Genomic DNA, 18,287 nt, shown 5'->3' on the forward strand with positions numbered 1-18,287 from the left:
AGCTGACACCTTCACTATACACCACAATGGCACATGCTATAGCCAGGAAATAGCTGGCCAAGAGTATGTTCTCATATGTCTACTTCCACTTCACTCATCCGAGTAGACACGCCTGTAAAAGGAATACACACATTTACACTCAGCGTTACTATGTTGAAGAATGTGTAGCTAGTGACCCCAAGTGGGTGAAAATAATACCCGCACGTCACATGCATAAACTGTATCTTTTATTGGTGATGAAGCGTATGCATGAAACTTAAAAATATCTATAAAATGTACTGTAAATACTTGGTCGCTACTTAGAGGATTTTGTCTATTGCGGGGGTGGTCTAGAACGTAACCACCACGATTAACGAGGCATTACTATAAATATAGTAACTCGTGCAACACACATTCAGTAGGGCTATCCATTAATCAGTGGTGACTTGAATTGCCATTTGAAAAAAACGAACGCCAAATTAGATTTTCGGATCCAAATCAAAACGAATCAAAGTTTCTGTGCATGTACCTCGTGTAGCTCCACCGAAATCAGATCTCCATGGAAAGAGATGTCCATTAGCCTAGCCCTGAGGAGTTGCACGGCTATTCATGGAAGTACCACAGCCGAAAAAGGAGCCATTGCCGAGGTGTACGGCCGACCACGGCAGAATGAATTGGAGAAAGTTTATCCAACACAGCGTGGCAGCTAGAAAGTAAGCAGCTGGTCCAAGGCACTTGAAGGCAGCGAGGATTTACGGCACCGGATCCTGGTTAAAGTAAGCCATTTTAAACTTAAGAAGAAAAACTTTTCCGAAGGGAGTTGAAACAATTTGGATTTTTGATTTGTTGGACTATTATTTCGGAACAGTAGTATGAGTAACTATTTGATTCTGATTCGGAAGTCATTTGTTACTGTCAGCAAACAAATTTTAAAAGTGTGCGTCAGAGTCCTAACATACAGTAACGAGTAACGCACATACAGAAAGACTGGTTCAAATCCCCTGTTCCATTCACTCACTCATCACTTTGTCATTTCAGCACCAGCAATATATTCTCTGCTAAATAATATAGCACGGCTAAAATGCCATAATAGTGCAAACAGTTTGGCACGATGCAAAAATAAGTACAAATGAAGAAGGCAACAGAGCCGTTGTAAACGGGCTGTCAATTCAGAGATGCACACAGGAACAAGTGCCACTAATTTCCAACGACTGGTTAGCACATCTGCCTCACAGTGCTGAGGACTGTGGTTCAAATCCCAGCCCGCCTGTGTGGAGTTTGCATGTTCTCCCTGTGCCTGCGTGGGTTTCCTCCCACATCCCAAAAAACATGCATGGTGGGTTGATTGAAGACTCTCAATTGCCCGTAGGTTTGAATCCGAATGATTGTTTGTTTATATGTGCCCTGGATGGATGGATGGATGGATGGCTGGATAGCTAGCTCAAAAACTCCTCCCTCTCCCCCACCTCCTCTTTGTCAGAACTATGCATTCAACAGTACACTCAGCATCTTCACACCAGGCAGAAAATGTTTGTGGTGAGACAGAAGTAGAGGTTTTGCTTCAGTAAGCTTTTGCTTGTGTGCTCAGTGTGAATGACTGACTCTCTGGGTTGCATGGCTTCTGGGGCGTTACTGACAAACTTGACTGACAACAGGATTAACGAGCACAAACTAAAACCCGAGATGGATTTCATGCAGATGTTTTACAGAGAACAACTCGGCCAGATTCAGCTTGGAGAAAATGATTCAAAAGGAAATAGTAACACACGCGGCAATCAGTCATATGAAAGGATGAATAGGCTGTGTTTTTTTGTTTTTTAATCAACAATGGGAAATTGTTACACGGAAAGGTTGCGTTGTTGTCACTTGTGTGTGGTCAGCTATAGGACAAATACGAGTTAATTTTCGGGGAGTGAGTCAAAAGTCGTTCGATTTGCGCGAAAAGCAGTCGCTATAAGGGTAGGGAAAGTCCCTAAATACGGATAGATTAGCAAAACTGATTGTGATATCCAGCCCATGTTTTATCTGTGCCGCTGCGTGCTCACTGTGTGTGCGTGTGCGTGTGCTGCGTGCGTGCGTGCGGGCTCAGCTGAGAGCGCGATGGAGGCGGCATCTGAATTGTTTGCAAGCGGTTGCCGTGTTGGCCCACTCCTTGAAATGAAGCTCATTTAAATGAGAATGACGGAGGAGTAGAGGTGAAAGGCGCTTGTGTGGCGGCGCAGCGCGTGCGGGTGCACGCGCATGATGGGACACGACGCGTTAGCACCGTACGACACACGGTGAATAATATTAAGCTTCCAGGTTTGGAATCGCGCGGCATTGACAGCGGGACACTCAACGACGGAAGGAAGAGCTGCAAGCTCCTGTTGGCGAGGACACCTGTGCGCTCTTTTTCCCCCTTTTTTTTTGGGGGGGGGGGGAGGTGTTTGCGCGGCCAGCTCAATTCTGTGGGGATGACAGGAATGTATTTCCTGTCAGCTTTTTGCGCCTGTGGATGACGGAAAGTCACTCATTGTCCTATAGTGTTCATCACTGGTGCTGTTCAACTAGTTTAACATGTTGAGAAATGTAGACATAGTTGGTTCAACCATGTGAGACATCTGCTGTCTGTATGGAGCCCACACACACACAGGACCTTTAGGGAGACTTTTCTAGAAGATGTGCTGAGTTTCTGAGGAAGGATTTGGGATTTCAGCCATGTTCCTTCTGGATGGGAACTGTTCTGAAGGGATGGAGAGAGGGACGGCTCAGAGGAAAACGGTGTACCGCATCTCCCTCACACTAGTGAAGAAGGAGACATTGGAGGATAGAGGTGGCACATTGCAAATGCCCAAAGTGGGGTCCTTCAGGCAGCAATTCTCGCTGGAGGCCCAGCGCAGTGGTCTGCTGGAACAAGTGCCAGAAGTGGAGGATGAATCAGATGATTTGTCATCACAAAGCCACATGAGGAACTTCAGGACGTATAGCACAGGCCAGCTGGAATTGGGGAGGCTTAAACTGGCCCGCAAGCAGCAGGTCCTAATGACAAAGAAGAAAGCCACCACATTTATGAGTTCACAAGAATCGCCACCTTCTCACCAACTCAAGAAAAGCATTTGTACCAGAACAGACTCTGCTGGGAATATGGTGAGCAGCGGTGTAATGAAAATGAAGAGACTCTTCAAGTCAAAGAGTTTAGAGAAGAGCCCTGAGTCGTTAGACCACAGTGGGACAATCCCACCCTTAAACGGGACGGCACCCTCAAATGGGACGTCACTTGCACGCTTACTGGAAATGCCACCTCAGCAGGAGCCCACTGGCCTGCTGTGCCGTAGCTTCAGTTTTAGGCACCGGACAGGCAGCGAGCGGCTACGTTTGCAAGCGCTACTGAAGGACAAACACGACAGCAGCTCAGCTCCCGTAGGCCGCGACCTGGTGTCCGGAGGCCAGAAGGTCACCCAAGTTGATTCCGTGCTTCAGAGCCCCACCGGCCACCCTCGCCTTGGTACGATAGAGAAAAGCCGGACGCTTGAGGTCGGTGCCATCCTGAACAAGGCGGACCCCGTATTTGAGCTAAGCCGCTGGGAAAGGGCAAACACCGACAAGAATCGCACGCTGGACAATAGCGACCTGCAGATTCTGGCTGCACACAAGGACGGTGTGGCGCTCCCGCTTCGGAGAGGAGGAGGAGGACGTTTGAGTGAGAGGAGGCTGGTACGCTTCTTCAGTGGCATCTTCTCCCGCAGGGATGAGACCGGCACCTCGACACCGGTGGGAAGCTCCAGCACAATCCACTCCCTCCGCCACAGGACCACTCCTTTGCAATCCAGCACAGAGAGTGTGAATGGAAGCACAGGCGGTAAACAAGCATCTCTGTGTGTGTGTCTGTGTGCCGGTGTGTGCATGTATTTGGAGGGTTAATGTGTGTTTGTTTAGAACAGCAGGGTGATGTTTGGTTGAAGCGTCTGCTGTTTGTCTTTCATTACTTGGAGCTACATGTAGTTCATGTCCCAGGTGCAAACAAAAGATGGCTCAGGTTTAAGATGACTGTCTCTGTAGGTGAGGTGACTACACGAAGATAAAAAGTATTTTACAGGTAGAAGTTTAAATAATTTGAAATAGTAGTGTGGAAAAAGATGAGGTTAGAGGGAAAGAGGAAGATCCCTCCAGGGAGTTGTGTATTTTAAGCAGTGTTTGGGCCTCTTTGGAAAGTTAAATCTCCCAACATTTTACACCACCTTTCCTTAACCCTTGTGGAAATGGTCATCGGTTCAAGGTGAGATGACAAGGTGTTTCCTTTTGAACATAGTAAAAGACAGCACTGTTTAAAATGACTTGGACTCTACTTTTCCTCACTGTCATCATGCGGCAGCTAGTATTGCTGACATAAGTCCCCTAGCGTGATACTGCAGTAAACTTTTAACCTGTTGCTTTCAATATTGCTGTCGTAAAGAATTATACAGTGGGTACGGAAAGTATTCAGACCCCCTTAAATTGTTCACTCTAAAATCATTTTTCATTGTTTTTCCTCATGAATGTACACACAGCACCCCATATTGAAAAAACGGAATTGTATTAAAAAAGAAAAACTGAAATATCACACAGCTATAAGTATTTAGACCCTTTGCTGTGACACTCATATTTAACTCGGGTGCTGTCCATTTCTTTCTCATCATCCTTGAGACTGTTCTACACCTTCATTGGAGTCCAGCTGTGTTTGATTATACTGATTGGACTTGATTAGGAAAGCCACACACCTGTCTATTTAAGACCTTACAGCTCACACTGCATGTCAGAGCAAATGAGAATCATGAGGTCAAAGGAACTGCCTGAAGAGCTCAGAGACAGAATTGCAGCAAGGCACAGATCTGGCCAAGGTTAAAAACAATTTCTGCTGCACTTAAGCTTCCTAAGAGCACAGTGGCCTCCATAATCCTTAAATGGAAGACATTTGGGACAACCAGAACCCTTCCAAGAGCTGGCCGTCTGGCCAAACTGAGCAATCAGTGGAGAAGAGCCTTGGTGAGAGAGGTAAGGAAGAACCCAAAGATAACTGTGGCTGAGCTCCAGAGATGCAGTCCGGAGATGGGAGAATGTTCTAGAAAGTCAACCATCACTGCAGCCCTCCACCAGTCGGGGCTTTATGGCAGAGTGGCCCGACGAAAGCCTCTCCTCAGTGCAAGACACAAGAAAGCCCACATAGAGTTTGCTAAAAAAAAAAAAACACCCAAAGAAGTCCAAGATGGTGAGAAATAAGATACTCTGGTCTGACCAGAGTATCAAGATGGAACTTTTTGGCCTTAATTCTAAGCGGTATGTGTGGAGAAAACCAGGCACTGCTCATCACCTGTCCAATACAGTCCCAACAGTGAAGCAAGGTAGTGGCAGCATCATGCTGTGGTTGTGTTTTTCAGCTGCAGGGATAGGACGACTGGTTGCAATTGAAGGAAAGATGAATGCACCCAAATACAGGGATATCCTGGACGAAAACCTTCTCCAGAGTGCTCAGAACCTTAGACTGGGCCGAAGGTTCACCTTCCAACAAGACAATGACCCTAAGCACACAGCTAAAATAACAAAGGAGTGGCTTCAGAAAACTCAGTGACTGTTCTTTAATGGCCCAGCCAGAGCCCTGACTTAAACCTAATTCAGCATCTCTGGAGAGACCTGAAAATGGCTGTCCACCAATGTCCACCATCCAACCTGAGGATCTGCAAGGAGGATTGGCAGAGGATCCCGAAATCCAGGTGCATCGTTCCCAAAAAGACTCAGGGCTGTGTTAGCTCAAAAGGATGCTTCTACTAAATACTGAGCAAAGGGTCTGAATACTTATGGCTGTGTGATATTTCAGTTTTTCTTTTTTAATAAATCTGCAAAAATATTAACCTAAATGATTTTAGCAAATGGCTGCAATATAACAAAGAGTGAAAAATTTCAGTGGGTTTGAATACTTTGCGTACCCACTGTAGGTAACCAATCTCCTTGTGCACAGGTTGGTACCCTTTGCTAAAGGTGGCTGAAAGGTTGCATTAAGGCAGTGTTTCTCAACCAGGGATCCGTGGTGTACTTGCAAGGTGTCCGTGAAAATAAAATACCTTTGTTAAAAGATCCCATGACATTTAGAGAGACAGAGGATGATTTTACTTAAATGTTACTAAGACCTTTAGCAACCTAAACTACAGAGTGTACGGGACTTTTTTCTCTCTCTAATTCCATCTGTTTCACAAGTATAATTCATTGCATTTTAATAATGTGTCTCTCCCCCATTTGCAGTGTTGAAGTCAGGGGGTCCTCAGGGTCAATGAATGTTTTGTGGGGTGTCCCGCACCCTAAAAATGTTGAGTGACTGGATTAAGGCCCCTATCCTAAGCATTTTTAGAATTCGAACAAACTTTCCTCCCAAGTACTTTGGGGTCGTCTCGCTCGGATAGAAAAGGAAAGAAAAGTTCCTGAGCAAAAACCATAATAGGAAGAAGCCCTCTGTCTCTCAAATGGTGATCAGAAAACACGGAGAGAGGTAGGAAGCAGCTCTGCATATGTTGTTGATTTGCATATGCTGTTGAGTGACACAATTCCCATGTTTTATCCCAGCTATCTTTGGGTGAAAAGGCAGGGTACACCCTGAACTGGTCGCCAGCCAATTGCAGGGCACATATAAACAAACAACCATTCACACTCACATTCACACCTACGGGCAGTTTGGAGTCTTCAATTAACCTACCATGAATGTTTTTGGGATGTGGGAGGAAACTGGAGTACCCGGAGAAAACCCACAGCGGCACACGGGGCGAACATGCAAACTCCACACAGGCGAGGCCGGATTTGAACCCGCTGTCCTCAGAACTGTGAGGTGCATGTGCTAACCAGTTGTCCAACTTAAAACCACAAATTGACAAGATCCATTTTAAAATATTCTGGCGTGGGGCTGGAAATCCAGCATATGATTTATTTAATTTTTTTTAGGGGAAGACAGCGCTCTAGAGCGCAACTAATTTGGTCGCATATGCGCCCTAACTTCTGAATTGTGCTGCTAAAAAAAAAAAAGAGAGAGAGAGAGAGAGAGAGAGCGGGTCAACCTGTACGCCCAGCCATTTGAGAAAGAAATGCAGGTTGAGACTATAGTATAGTTATTACCATGCAGCTGGAAAAACAGGCTCTTCAAACTTGAGTGTGTATTTAATTTTAAGAAAGAGTAAGTTATTTAAAAAGAAAAAAAAAAAAAGTTGGATCTTGACCATCAAGCCCAGATTTAACATTTTATTGTATTTCCTAATTTCAAGCATCAGAAAAATTATACAATCAGCCCCCTCCCACTTTTCTGTAACTGTGGTTAGTGCTGATTGCAGTGATTGACTTCATATGTGGTGCGACATGCTCACGTGCTGCGTACGGTGATGCTGTTTGCTGCATGTGCAGTGCTGATTGACTTGTTCAGGTGCGACGATGATGCTGGAGTTGTGTCAGATGTTTAGCATTCCTAAGGAGTGTTTGTTTTGCCCTTTTCACACTGGTGAGATTTAATGTGGATGTCCCCCTAAATTGTGATTGTGACGATTCACCTTCTAAAGCTATGTTCACACTGCATGTCAATTCCTATTTCTTTTCCAAATGGGACATGTATGATTTTTTTTGTTCATGTCAATATATACAATACAATTCCGATTTTGGTTTTTAAATATGCGACTGAGGCCTCTTCCGTATGAGGATATAAATCGGATATGTATCTGATGTGAGTGCAATCTGGATGCGCAGGTCGCACTCATCCTACCTATACGTCATCAAAAGACGACAAACGTGTCTCTCTGACAAACCAGACACGTGACAAAAGCAATGATGTAAGAAAAATGATGGCCCCGGTTGCACAAAATCCAACTGTTACAAATGCGTCAGGACTGAGACCTCCACGAGGGAGCATATTTTTTTCCGTTTATACGCATGCGCAATGTGACGTCCTGTGTTGTGGGATTGCACGTGTGTCACTTCACGAACACATTCCGTTCACAGTAGAAAGTTGCATTTGTTTTTGTTTTTTTAATGAGAACAACTGCATAAAAAGATCAGATTTAACAAAAAAATTGAATTGGGCATCATGACCTGCAGTGTGAACGTAGCCTTATTGACTCCTGACAGTGCAACTTTGAGAAGATGCTGCAAGATTGGATAGGTCACCTCCTGCTCCACCCACAGTGGGTCACTTGATCCAACTGCCTTTAAGCCTTTGATAAATACAGCCACCAATTTGACATCTAAACCAGAAAAAAACAATACGTTTAGAGAATGTGACACTTGAGTGTCACTCTGCTGGCGTGTGCAGCTTTGTCAACCCCCGGCTGCAAAATCTTCCCAACAGACGCGATGAATCCTGACAGTAAATGGCAAGTCTGGGGCTTTGTCCACTGTATGAAAGGACTCGAAAGGGCCTATATTCTGTATCAAAATATTTTAGTGGTAAAATATTTGGAAGGTTGGGAGCTCTGTACTGACCCCACTGGTGTGCCAGCATGTGTCTTAGAGGTCAGAGTTAATACAGTATAGGCTTTACACTGTGAAGTAGTGTGTATGTGAGCGTGTAGTTAGCCAGTCTGTGTGTGTGACCTACATCCACAGTCATGCAGCAGTAATGCGAGGCGCACAAATCAGATCAGGAATATGGACGGATGCTCCCCTTCTCCATTTCTCTGCCATCTTCTCCTGCATATTCAAGGCCCAAACGCAACTGAACTGTCAATTGGTGTGCGGGGTTCTAGATTTCATGAGTGGCTGACTGTCGGCAGCTAGTTATATTGTAATTTCAAATTTGAAACAGGCGAACGGCGTCGCAACAGAGCAGATTAACGGCCAATCCGAAATGCCATGTTGTATGACATAATCTTTCACAAGAAACATACCATTTCTGGGGCCCAAGCGAGATGTACAATACAGTATACACAGTATACTGTATATTAGGTTTTACACGATCATGATTTTTGGGGCCGATCAGCAAGTTTAAAAAAAAAAAAAACGATAACCGATCCGATCACAAGATGGAGCAGTGTGTCTATTTAAATGACTTGTTCATTTACTGTATATACTTGTATACTGAGTATCTTCAAAAATATTCTCCAGTCAGGTCACTTATTCTAATCAGTCAGGTCAAACCAACATTACATCTTGACAGAAATAATGGGTGCTAACCTACTGTAATTCAATTACTTTACTGTAATTCAATTACTTCACACACGCCGAAATTTTAGAGTATGATTCAACATAACGCCGACATGTTTACGTATAACCGTTAGTGCTAGCACGAGCTTGCTAGGCAACATAACATTTTGTTGGCTGTGTGTGAGTCGTATTGTATTAAAAGTACGTGACCATACTTCAAGCAATCCTTGAATGAACATCTTCTCCCGAGCACTGGTGACCACCACCACACGTTTTCCCCCATTTTGTTCTTTTTTGACCAACACAATACATTCACGATTCATTGTTGTTGTCGTGGCCGTAGTAACGAGTGTATCCGGTCGCGTTTGGTTTGACAAAGCCCAGTGATCGTAAATGATGTCAAAAGACATGCGAGAAGGCTAAAATTAACATAGCTTTTGGATTCAAATATACTGTGTATGACGGCGACGCGGAGTAAATGTCTTTTGCGGACCTGTGAATTATGACATTAAAGCCGATCGGCATAAAATGCTAATTATCGTCCGATACCGATCAAGCCGATCAGATTGGTGTAAAGTCTAGTGTATATGTTGTTTTACAATAATAATAAATTGTATTTACAATTTCATATGTACCTGTGGCAGAAAAGCAAAGTGTGGAGAGTTTCTGTCACCGTAATGCATGAGTGCAGTCAATGAATGAATTAATTCGCCACATATTCACACTATCTTTTATTCTTGCCAATTTCCCCTTTGTGATTTTTTTTCATATAGTTGCAGTGGCCAGGGCAATAGACTTATTCCATGACAATCGCATCATGTTGTTTGTGGTTCAATAAAATACTATGTGACGCCTCAAAACGTTGCTTCCCGATAAGAACCAGCAGCAAGTCACCAGGGGTGCGAGGGTCAGTTGGCAACTATCATTAGTTCACTTAGGCAGTTGCGTTCAGTCGCTTCGTTCGATTTGCTTGACTACAGGTATGAGCATGGGTTTTTGTGTGTGTGAATGTATTGTGGCACAGCAATAGCTCTTCCCTACTTGACTTATGATTAGCCATCTGCTAGGTTTATCCAGTGGCTGACAGAGGTTGTGTGGGGCTCATAGTGTGTGGGTGTGCATCTGTGTTCTTCACCCTCCTCCTCACCACCACTTCCTCTTCAGACTTAAATTGGCGCTTGCGGTGAGTCAATGTGGTTTAGATGGCGTGGAACCGTTTTCTCCAACTATGGCACTGGGGCCATTTGTGCCCCCCAGTAAATTTGTTTTATATAGCGCTTATACAGGGCCATGGGCCACCCTAAAATACTAAACTATTGGCCTTATCACCTTTAACAGAAAAGTGTGATGTAGCAAATATGTAAAATAGCTATAAAATACCTACTTGCTTGCTGGATTGGTTTAAGTGTGTTTAATAAATTAAAGGCGAAGATTTTCAAAGTGGCCCTTTTATCCTTCAATTTTTCAGTTTGTAGCCCTTGGAGGAAAAGATTAGGACACTCTTGGCATAGAAGCAGGAAATGGGCATATTTTTCTATGTGATATTAAATCTTAAACTTCGATTGCAAAGACGTTTGGTATATATGATCTCTTTCGACTTGAGTAACAAAAGAATAAGATACAACTTTCGATAATCATTTCCAGATTTATATATTTTTATAAATCATAATTTCAACATAGGCCGCCATTGTTTTTTCGTCGCAGTGCATTCCGGGTAGTGACGTAAAATGGGGATGTGCCTGACGCCTGGAATTTTTGGCAGTAGCCACAGTAGCACCCCCTGGCAGCGATGAACGCTGTTCAACCCTTTCAGTTCAGGCCAGCTTGTGATCAGGAAAATGAGGAGGGTGAGGAAGACACAAGAAATGAGGATGAAGATGACAGGTGTGAAGAAACTTGAGTTGGTCATTTTCAGTGGTGTATTTGTAGCTACTGCTTGCCAATGCCAACTGAAAAGAGAGTATCTATCTGTTGTAAAGAGCTCCGTTTCATTTCTGCGCTGCTCATGGGACTAGTTCGTTTTGCCCGATGTTATAAATGTATTCACTGATAACTGAGAGTAAAGTTACATGCATACCTATTTTACTGTTTTTCACTGCTAACTCAGTGTCCGGTGGCGATGGTTTGTTTACAACAGCTGCTGCTGTTAAAGTGAGCTGATCAAGGTAAGCGGCCAGCGCCTCCTGTCTTTCCCATGTTTTTGCCCGGCTTTCGTTTGTCACTTGTGAGGAAAGATAGTCGGCACTGCATTGGATTTAAGGCGTCTTTTATACCCAGACACACCGGTGAGCTCTGTCATGAGCTGGGGGCAATCAAAGGCTTCGAACAACCGCAGATCTTTCGGCAGCTCAACTCTTCCGGCCACATCCTCCCACCGTTTCCTCAACTTGATCTTTTTGGGAAAGCTATGAATGCTTACCTCCTGTTTTGCATTCCGTCCTGATTGGAAATTGCATCCCAAAGCGGCGCAGTATGGCCTTTTTAACTCTTTTCACTGACGATAAAAGTTGTTTGCAAGTGGCTAGTGTAGCTCTGCAGAGAGCAGCAACGTAACAATTTTACAACAGCCATTCTACGTAATCATTCCCAGAATTCTTTGCGCACGCTAAAGATGGCGGCAACAGTGTATCAAATTATGGTCTAAACATAATCGTTTTTTTAACTTATAGGAATAATGTATGAATATATGCCACTGTATTTCAGTAGTAGAGGTCAGTAGTTGTAAAATTAAATGTATTTGTCATTTATATCGGAGTATACTTTAAGATCTTATCTAGCTAGTGTGACAGTTGTAAAATTAAATGTATTTGTCATTTATATCGGAGTTTACTTTAAGATCTTATCTAGCTAGTGTGACCCTAACCCCCATGAACCACTGTGCATATCATCATTAGCACACTTCATCCATCCAGTGACACCTGCAACACTGACTGACCTTCAAACTACAAGTGCTGCTTTATCAACACACTTCCTGTCTGGATCAGCCAGTCATGTTTTGTAATGTGTTTGTTTTTGCGACCCCACTTGTTCCTGCACTGTGACGTGTGGCAGTCAATGCCATCGGGCCAACAGCGCATCACGGTGATCTACTCCCTGCTGCTTAAAGCTCTTACTGTACAGTGGGGGGAAATCAGCCACCAATTGTGCAAGTTCTCCCACTTAAAAAGATGAGAGAGGCCTGTAATTTCATCAGAGGTATACCTCACCTTTGAGAGACAAAATGAGGAAAAAAAATCCAGAAAATGGCATTGTCTGATTTTTAAAGAATTTATTAGCAAATTACGGTGGAAAATAAGTATTTGGTGACCTACAAACAAATATTTCTGGCTCTCACAGACCTGTAACTTCTTCTTTAAGAGGCTCCTCTGTCCTCCACTTGTTATCTGTATTAATGGCACCTGTTTGAACTCATCAGTATAAAAGACACATGTCCACAACCCAAACTCCACTACGGCCAAGACCAAAGAGCTGTCAAAGGATACCAGAAACAAAATTGTAGACCCTTCTGATGTGTTACACGTCTAAGACAACAGACTAAAGAATAGAATAGAATAAAACAGAATAGAATACAGTGGGCCAAAAAAGTATTTAGTCAGCCACCAATTGTGCAAGTTCTCCCACTTAAAAAGATGAGCGAGGCCTGTAATTTTCATCCTAGGTATACCTCACCTATGAGAGACAAAATGAGGGAAAAAAATCCAGAATATCACATTGTCTGATTTTTAAAGAATTTATGAGCAAATTATGGTGGAAAATTAATATTTGGTCACCTACAAACAAGCAAGATTTCTGGCTCTCACAGACCTGTAACAACTTCTTTAAGAGGCTCCTCTGTCCTCCACTCGTTACCTGTATTAATGGCACCTGTTTGAACTCATCAGTATAAAAAACACCTGTCCACAACCTCAAACAGTCACACTCCAAACTACACTGTGGCCAAGACCAAAGAGCTGACCCAGAAACAAAATTGTAGACCTGCACCAGGCTGGGAAAAGACTGAATCTGCAATAGGTAAGCAGCTTGGTGTGAAGAGATCAACTGTGGGAGCAATTATTAGAAAATGGAAGACATTCAAGACCACTGATAATCTCCCTCCATCTGGGGCTCCACGCAAGATCTCACCCAGTGGGGTCAAAATCATCACAAGAACGGTGAGCAAAAATCTCAGAACCACACGGGGGGGACTTAGTGAATGACCTGCAGAGAGCTGGGACCAAAGTAATAAAGGCTACCATCAGTAACACACTACGCCGCCAGGGACTCAAATCCTGCAGTGCCAGATCTGTCCCCCTGGTTAAGCCAGTACATGTCCAGGCCCGTCTGAAATTTGCTAGAGAGCATTTGGTGTATCCAGAAGAGGATTGGGGGAATCTCACATGGTCAGATGAAATCAAAATAGAACTTTTTGGTAAAAACTCAACTTGTCGTGTTTAGAGGAGAAAAAATGCTGAGTTGCATTCAAAGAATGCCTACTGCGAAGCGTGGAGGTGGAAACATCATACTTTGGGGCTGTTTTTCTGCAAAGGAACCAGGATGACTGATCTGTGTAAAGGAAAGAATGAATGGGGCCATGTATCGTGACATTTTCAATGAAAACCTCCTTCCATTAGCAAGGGCATTGAAGATGAAATGTCGCTGGGTCTTTCAGCATGACAATGATCTCAAACACACCGCCCGGGCAACTAAGGAGTGGGTTCGTAAGAAGCATTTCAAGGTCCTGGAGTGGCCTAGCCAGTCTCTAGATTTCAACCACATAGAAAATATTTAGAGGGAGTTGAAAGTCTGTTGCCCAGTGACAGCCCCAAAACATCACTACTCTAGAGGAGATCTGCTTGGAGGAATTGGCCAAAATACCAGCAACAGTGTGTGAAAACCTTATAAAGACTTACAGAAAACATTTGACCTCTGTCATTGCCAACAAAGGGTATATAACAAAGTATTGAGATTAACTTTTGTTATTGACCAAATATTTATTTTCCACCATAATTTGGTAATAAAGTCTTTAAAATTTGATTTTTCTGGATTTTTTTTCCCCCCCTCATTTTGTCTCTCATAGGTGTGGTATACCTATGATGAAAATTACAGGCCTCTCTCATCTTTTTAAGTGGGAGAGCTTGCACAATTGGTGGCTGACTAAATACTTTTTTGCCCCACTGTATGTGAGGCTCAAATACATCAAGAGATGTGATCACGCTCCCTGACTTCCTCACGACCTTGAGAAGCCAAGAGTTGAGATTGACAAAATGCCATAACATGCCATTCCTTCACAACTTGAGTGTCATCGGCATGATGAACCAGTTACTAGCTAGCTGGTGTTACGGTGGCTTGATATGATTTAGCATGAAATGAAAGTTGCGAGCATGGTGCCAGCTGTGTGCATGCAAAGCTGGTGGGGGATGGATCTGCTGAATGTCCAGATATGTAGGTCAACCAGTATTTGCAAAGTATTTATGCATGTGAGCTGTTTCTTAAGTTCCTGATGAATCCTCCCCAAGTGCCTTTTAATCAGATAATTCTCTTAAATTCAGTTTAGTAGGCACAACCCAAGTAGGCTTTCTATCTTAGGTTAGTGTGCAATTCTGCTCGTGTGTTTGATTGTGGTCACTAAACTGGGGCTGCAACTAACGATTTTTATTTACCTACCTTAATTCGAATACAGGGCATTATTTCAAATTGACAGTGCAGAAAATGCCCAAATATAAATTTATTATGATTCAGTTACTGGTTTGGTCCGTAACGTCATAAAATATGCAAAACTGTTGATCTTTGGTTTCCAAAGTAAAAGCAGATATTTGCACGAGTCTTATTTTTGATTAAACACAAAAATAATCAGTCTGCATTCATTGAGGATGAAATCTGAGAATATTTACTGTTGAGAGGCTGAAATTCAGAGGATTTGGACAGTTTTAAGTTAAACAAGGTCTTTAAACGATTCATTGGTTATCAAAGTAGTTGTCGATTCGTTGTTAGAGTTCTAGAAAAATCTGTCAGCTTTTATGAGAAAATGGACAGGAGTCTCCAAGATGTTTCTTTGACTTAAAACTTCAAAGTAACTGTCACGTAATGCTCTCTAGCTCTGCATCTAATCTTAGCAAGGCTTTTTTTCAATGTATGCCAAAAGTTTGTATTCTTTAGCTCTCTCAAGCTCATATTGCACTTCAATGTCTAACCTGGAGTGCTGCTGCCACGCGTAGGGATGGGAATTGATAATTTTGTTTTTCCCGATTGCATTATCGATAATGCGCCATCCATCCATTTTCCCTACTGCTTATCCTCACCAGGGTCACGGGCGTGCTGGAGCCTATCCCAGCTGACTCTGGGTGAGAGACGTGGTGCACCCTGAACTGGTAGCCAGCCAATCGGAGGGCACATATAGACAAACAAACAATTTACACTCACATTCTCCCCTACGGGCAATGTAGTCTTCAATCAACCAACCATGCATGTTTTTAAAATGTGGGAGGAAACCGGACTACCCGGAGAAAACCCACGTAGGCACAGCGAGAACATGCAAACTCTACACAGGGGAGGCCGGTTTGGAACCCGGGTCCTCAGAATTGTGAGTCAGATTTGCTCACCAGTCATCACCGTGCCGCCTCAATAATGCTGGTCAACCCCATTTCTTATCGATTCTCATTGGGTTATGGAATTAAATGATACAACTGATATATGATATCAGTGATGTCATTATCATAATACTGTATATATAATTATATGATATGATAATCCTGTACCAGCTTCTGCATAGTCTCGTGCAAAGTGGACCTATTATGTCCCGATTTAGGTAAATGTCCTGATAATGATATCAATCCCGATATAGTATTGATCATTAGAATTACATGAAATCAATAGATATTAGTGTTGCACTATTTTTTTATTTTTTTTGTAATAATACCGGTATTTGGGGAAAAAACAAACACCCGACGGCACTCCTTAAAGGTGACAGTCAGCCAACGACTGCCTGTTTGCATACGAGTTAGAGAAATGCCTTTAAGTGTGGACGAAGGGTTCTGTGTGTGTGTGTGTGTGTGTGTGTGTGTGTGTGTGTGTGTGTGTGTGTGTGTGTGTGTGCACGTGCGCGCGTCTGTGCGCGTGTGCGACTATGCACTAGCCGGCAGGAGGAGCAAATGGCAAACTGAGGAGCTGCTGCAGAGTGCAAACTCCAATTCCGCACGGAGAAACAAGATGCAAGAAGCATCTTTTAGTACTATTCGCAAACACTCGCTCTGAGTGGTGTGCTAATCAGTTTGCTCCGAGCGTTGGCATGCATAAGCACACGTTAGCATTAGCATGCATTGACCTACGTTAGCAGACCAATCCGTGAATTGGGGAGTTGGAGAGCAATAAAAATCCACCCGAAAGCAAAAGGGTAAACCACTTAATATCCAAGTGGAGCAAAGAGGTCCATTGTTTGAGTGTTGTGGCTCCGTATGCAATGAACAACAGCAATAGCCGTCACTAAGTGGGTACAAATGTATTTTTTGCAATGGAAGTAATGAAATGCAGTCAAATACAGTAATAAACTAAAAGCTTATATCATGTATAAGTAGGCCTGCCGCAATAGGAATTTTTTTAAAGATGATATATTTTCCCCAAAACTACCCCAATAAACGATATCATTGTTTTTTTGTGCCTCTGAAATCATGAAAAATAAGGCCTGCCCACGAGCTGCAAGACTGTGGTTGGTCTGCTGACGACGAGCCTAATGCGTAGCTAGCATCACTATTAATGTTACCTCACTAGAGACCACTCAATTTTTGGTCAAAACTACGGGACGACACAATCATTGACATTTTACTCACGTCTTTAAGCAAAGCAAACTACATCTACACAACGGTATCTTGTTTTTTCCTCCTTTCATGGTGATTTCAAGTAGCAAGCCGTTTTTTATCTGTGAGGCTGGCCACTTGAATTGGGACAGCGAGCTAGCCGGCAGCCGGCCAGGCTTGTTGTCACCATGCTTTTGCACACTAAACATTCTGAACAAAGGCTAACAAATACTGTATAATACCAAGGAACATAAAATTAACTGATCATTTGGGAGAAGCCAGTAACTGCACAAGAGTCATTATTTTATTTAACTCGCCCTGAGAGCGTAGCAATCGTATGTGCCCATCCTGTGTAACATTGCGTTAAAACTTGTGACAGTACGTACATCCGGAAAAACGCAGAGATGCAGGGTTTAAAGGAGTTATGTCATACTTGCGTGACTTCATAGTGTGGCTTGACTATTTGTGACTGACTGGCTCCAAGTCAGCCTTGGATCATTCACAAGCTCCAAAATAGAGCAGACGATGTGTCGCAATATTTTCCGTTGGAATAATGTTTACACAATCGGAAAAGTTCTCCTCGTCGCTCTTCATTTTGCTCGGCCTATGCTGAGCTCAGCAGTGCCGTGTGCTATGCGGCTGTCCTTCACACTTGCTAATACTATAGAAGCCTCACACAAGGCAAGTTTAAAAAGGACAAAAGCACACATCAATTATCGACAGTAGTTCTTTTTGTTCACTGAAACTTGAACCTTATTTAGCTAGGCTCCGGCTTCCCAGTGACCCTGAATAGGGGAAGCTGTTTAGGCAATGGCCATCCATTGCCTACACATACAAAATAAAGTGCCTTTGCTCCAGGAGCTGATGTGACGATGGTAAGAATTTGGTGTTACCTGACTGCATATCAGATGTGGCAGGACCATCGCAAGGATGCGGAAGAGATTTGGTTGAGGCGTGTCTTTTGGGTCTGAGGCGTGTTGTTATATCTTCTGCTGCTGCGTTTCGGAATAACCTTTTTGGGATTCCCCACATAGTCTGGCAGAAAATCACAGAACTCGTTTGGTCTCATTGAATTTGTCGTTATGGGTTATCCACTGACATGGAATCAGAACATCAGGGTCTTCATTGTTACTCTCGGTATTCTTACAAATTTACAATGCATGTAAATGTGGTTAGTGAAGCTAGAGAGTGTGAAAAGTGTGATGTCATTCTTGATCTTCAGGGCATTTTTGACACAAGCATGTCATCGGCATGTTATGAAACTGGGGAGTTAATTTAAAATAGTGGGGGGGAAAAAAATGCACAATGTGTTCTTTAATGTTGCAAAGTTGCTAAAATGAGTACACACCAATCCAACTTGCCCTAAAAACAGGAAACAGCTGAATCAACATCCTGCCTGGCAACGAGCTTCCACAC

The 18,287-nt window shown here is 43.3% G+C and overlaps 1 protein-coding gene across 5 annotated transcripts in view; it reads left to right on the top strand.

The window, feature by feature from the left end:
- The window catches only part of agap1 (ArfGAP with GTPase domain, ankyrin repeat and PH domain 1), a 112,609-nt gene that overhangs the window by 9,386 nt on the left and 84,936 nt on the right, over nt 1-18,287 (top strand). The window contains exon 1 of one of the 5 annotated variants that reach the window (XM_061779803.1): nt 1,803-3,817. The exons of 3 other annotated variants lie outside the window; for them this stretch is intronic. In XM_061779803.1, coding sequence (XP_061635787.1) covers nt 2,677-3,817 — 1,141 coding nt within the window. In that variant the 5' untranslated portion in view covers nt 1,803-2,676. Of the gene's footprint in view, nt 1-1,802; nt 3,818-18,287 lie in introns of those variants that run through there. One more of the 5 variants, XM_061779812.1, reaches the window with a different exon arrangement.

The sequence above is a fragment of the Phyllopteryx taeniolatus genome, chromosome 1 (genome assembly GCF_024500385.1).
Source record: "Phyllopteryx taeniolatus isolate TA_2022b chromosome 1, UOR_Ptae_1.2, whole genome shotgun sequence".
Lineage (NCBI taxonomy): Eukaryota > Metazoa > Chordata > Actinopteri > Syngnathiformes > Syngnathidae > Phyllopteryx > Phyllopteryx taeniolatus.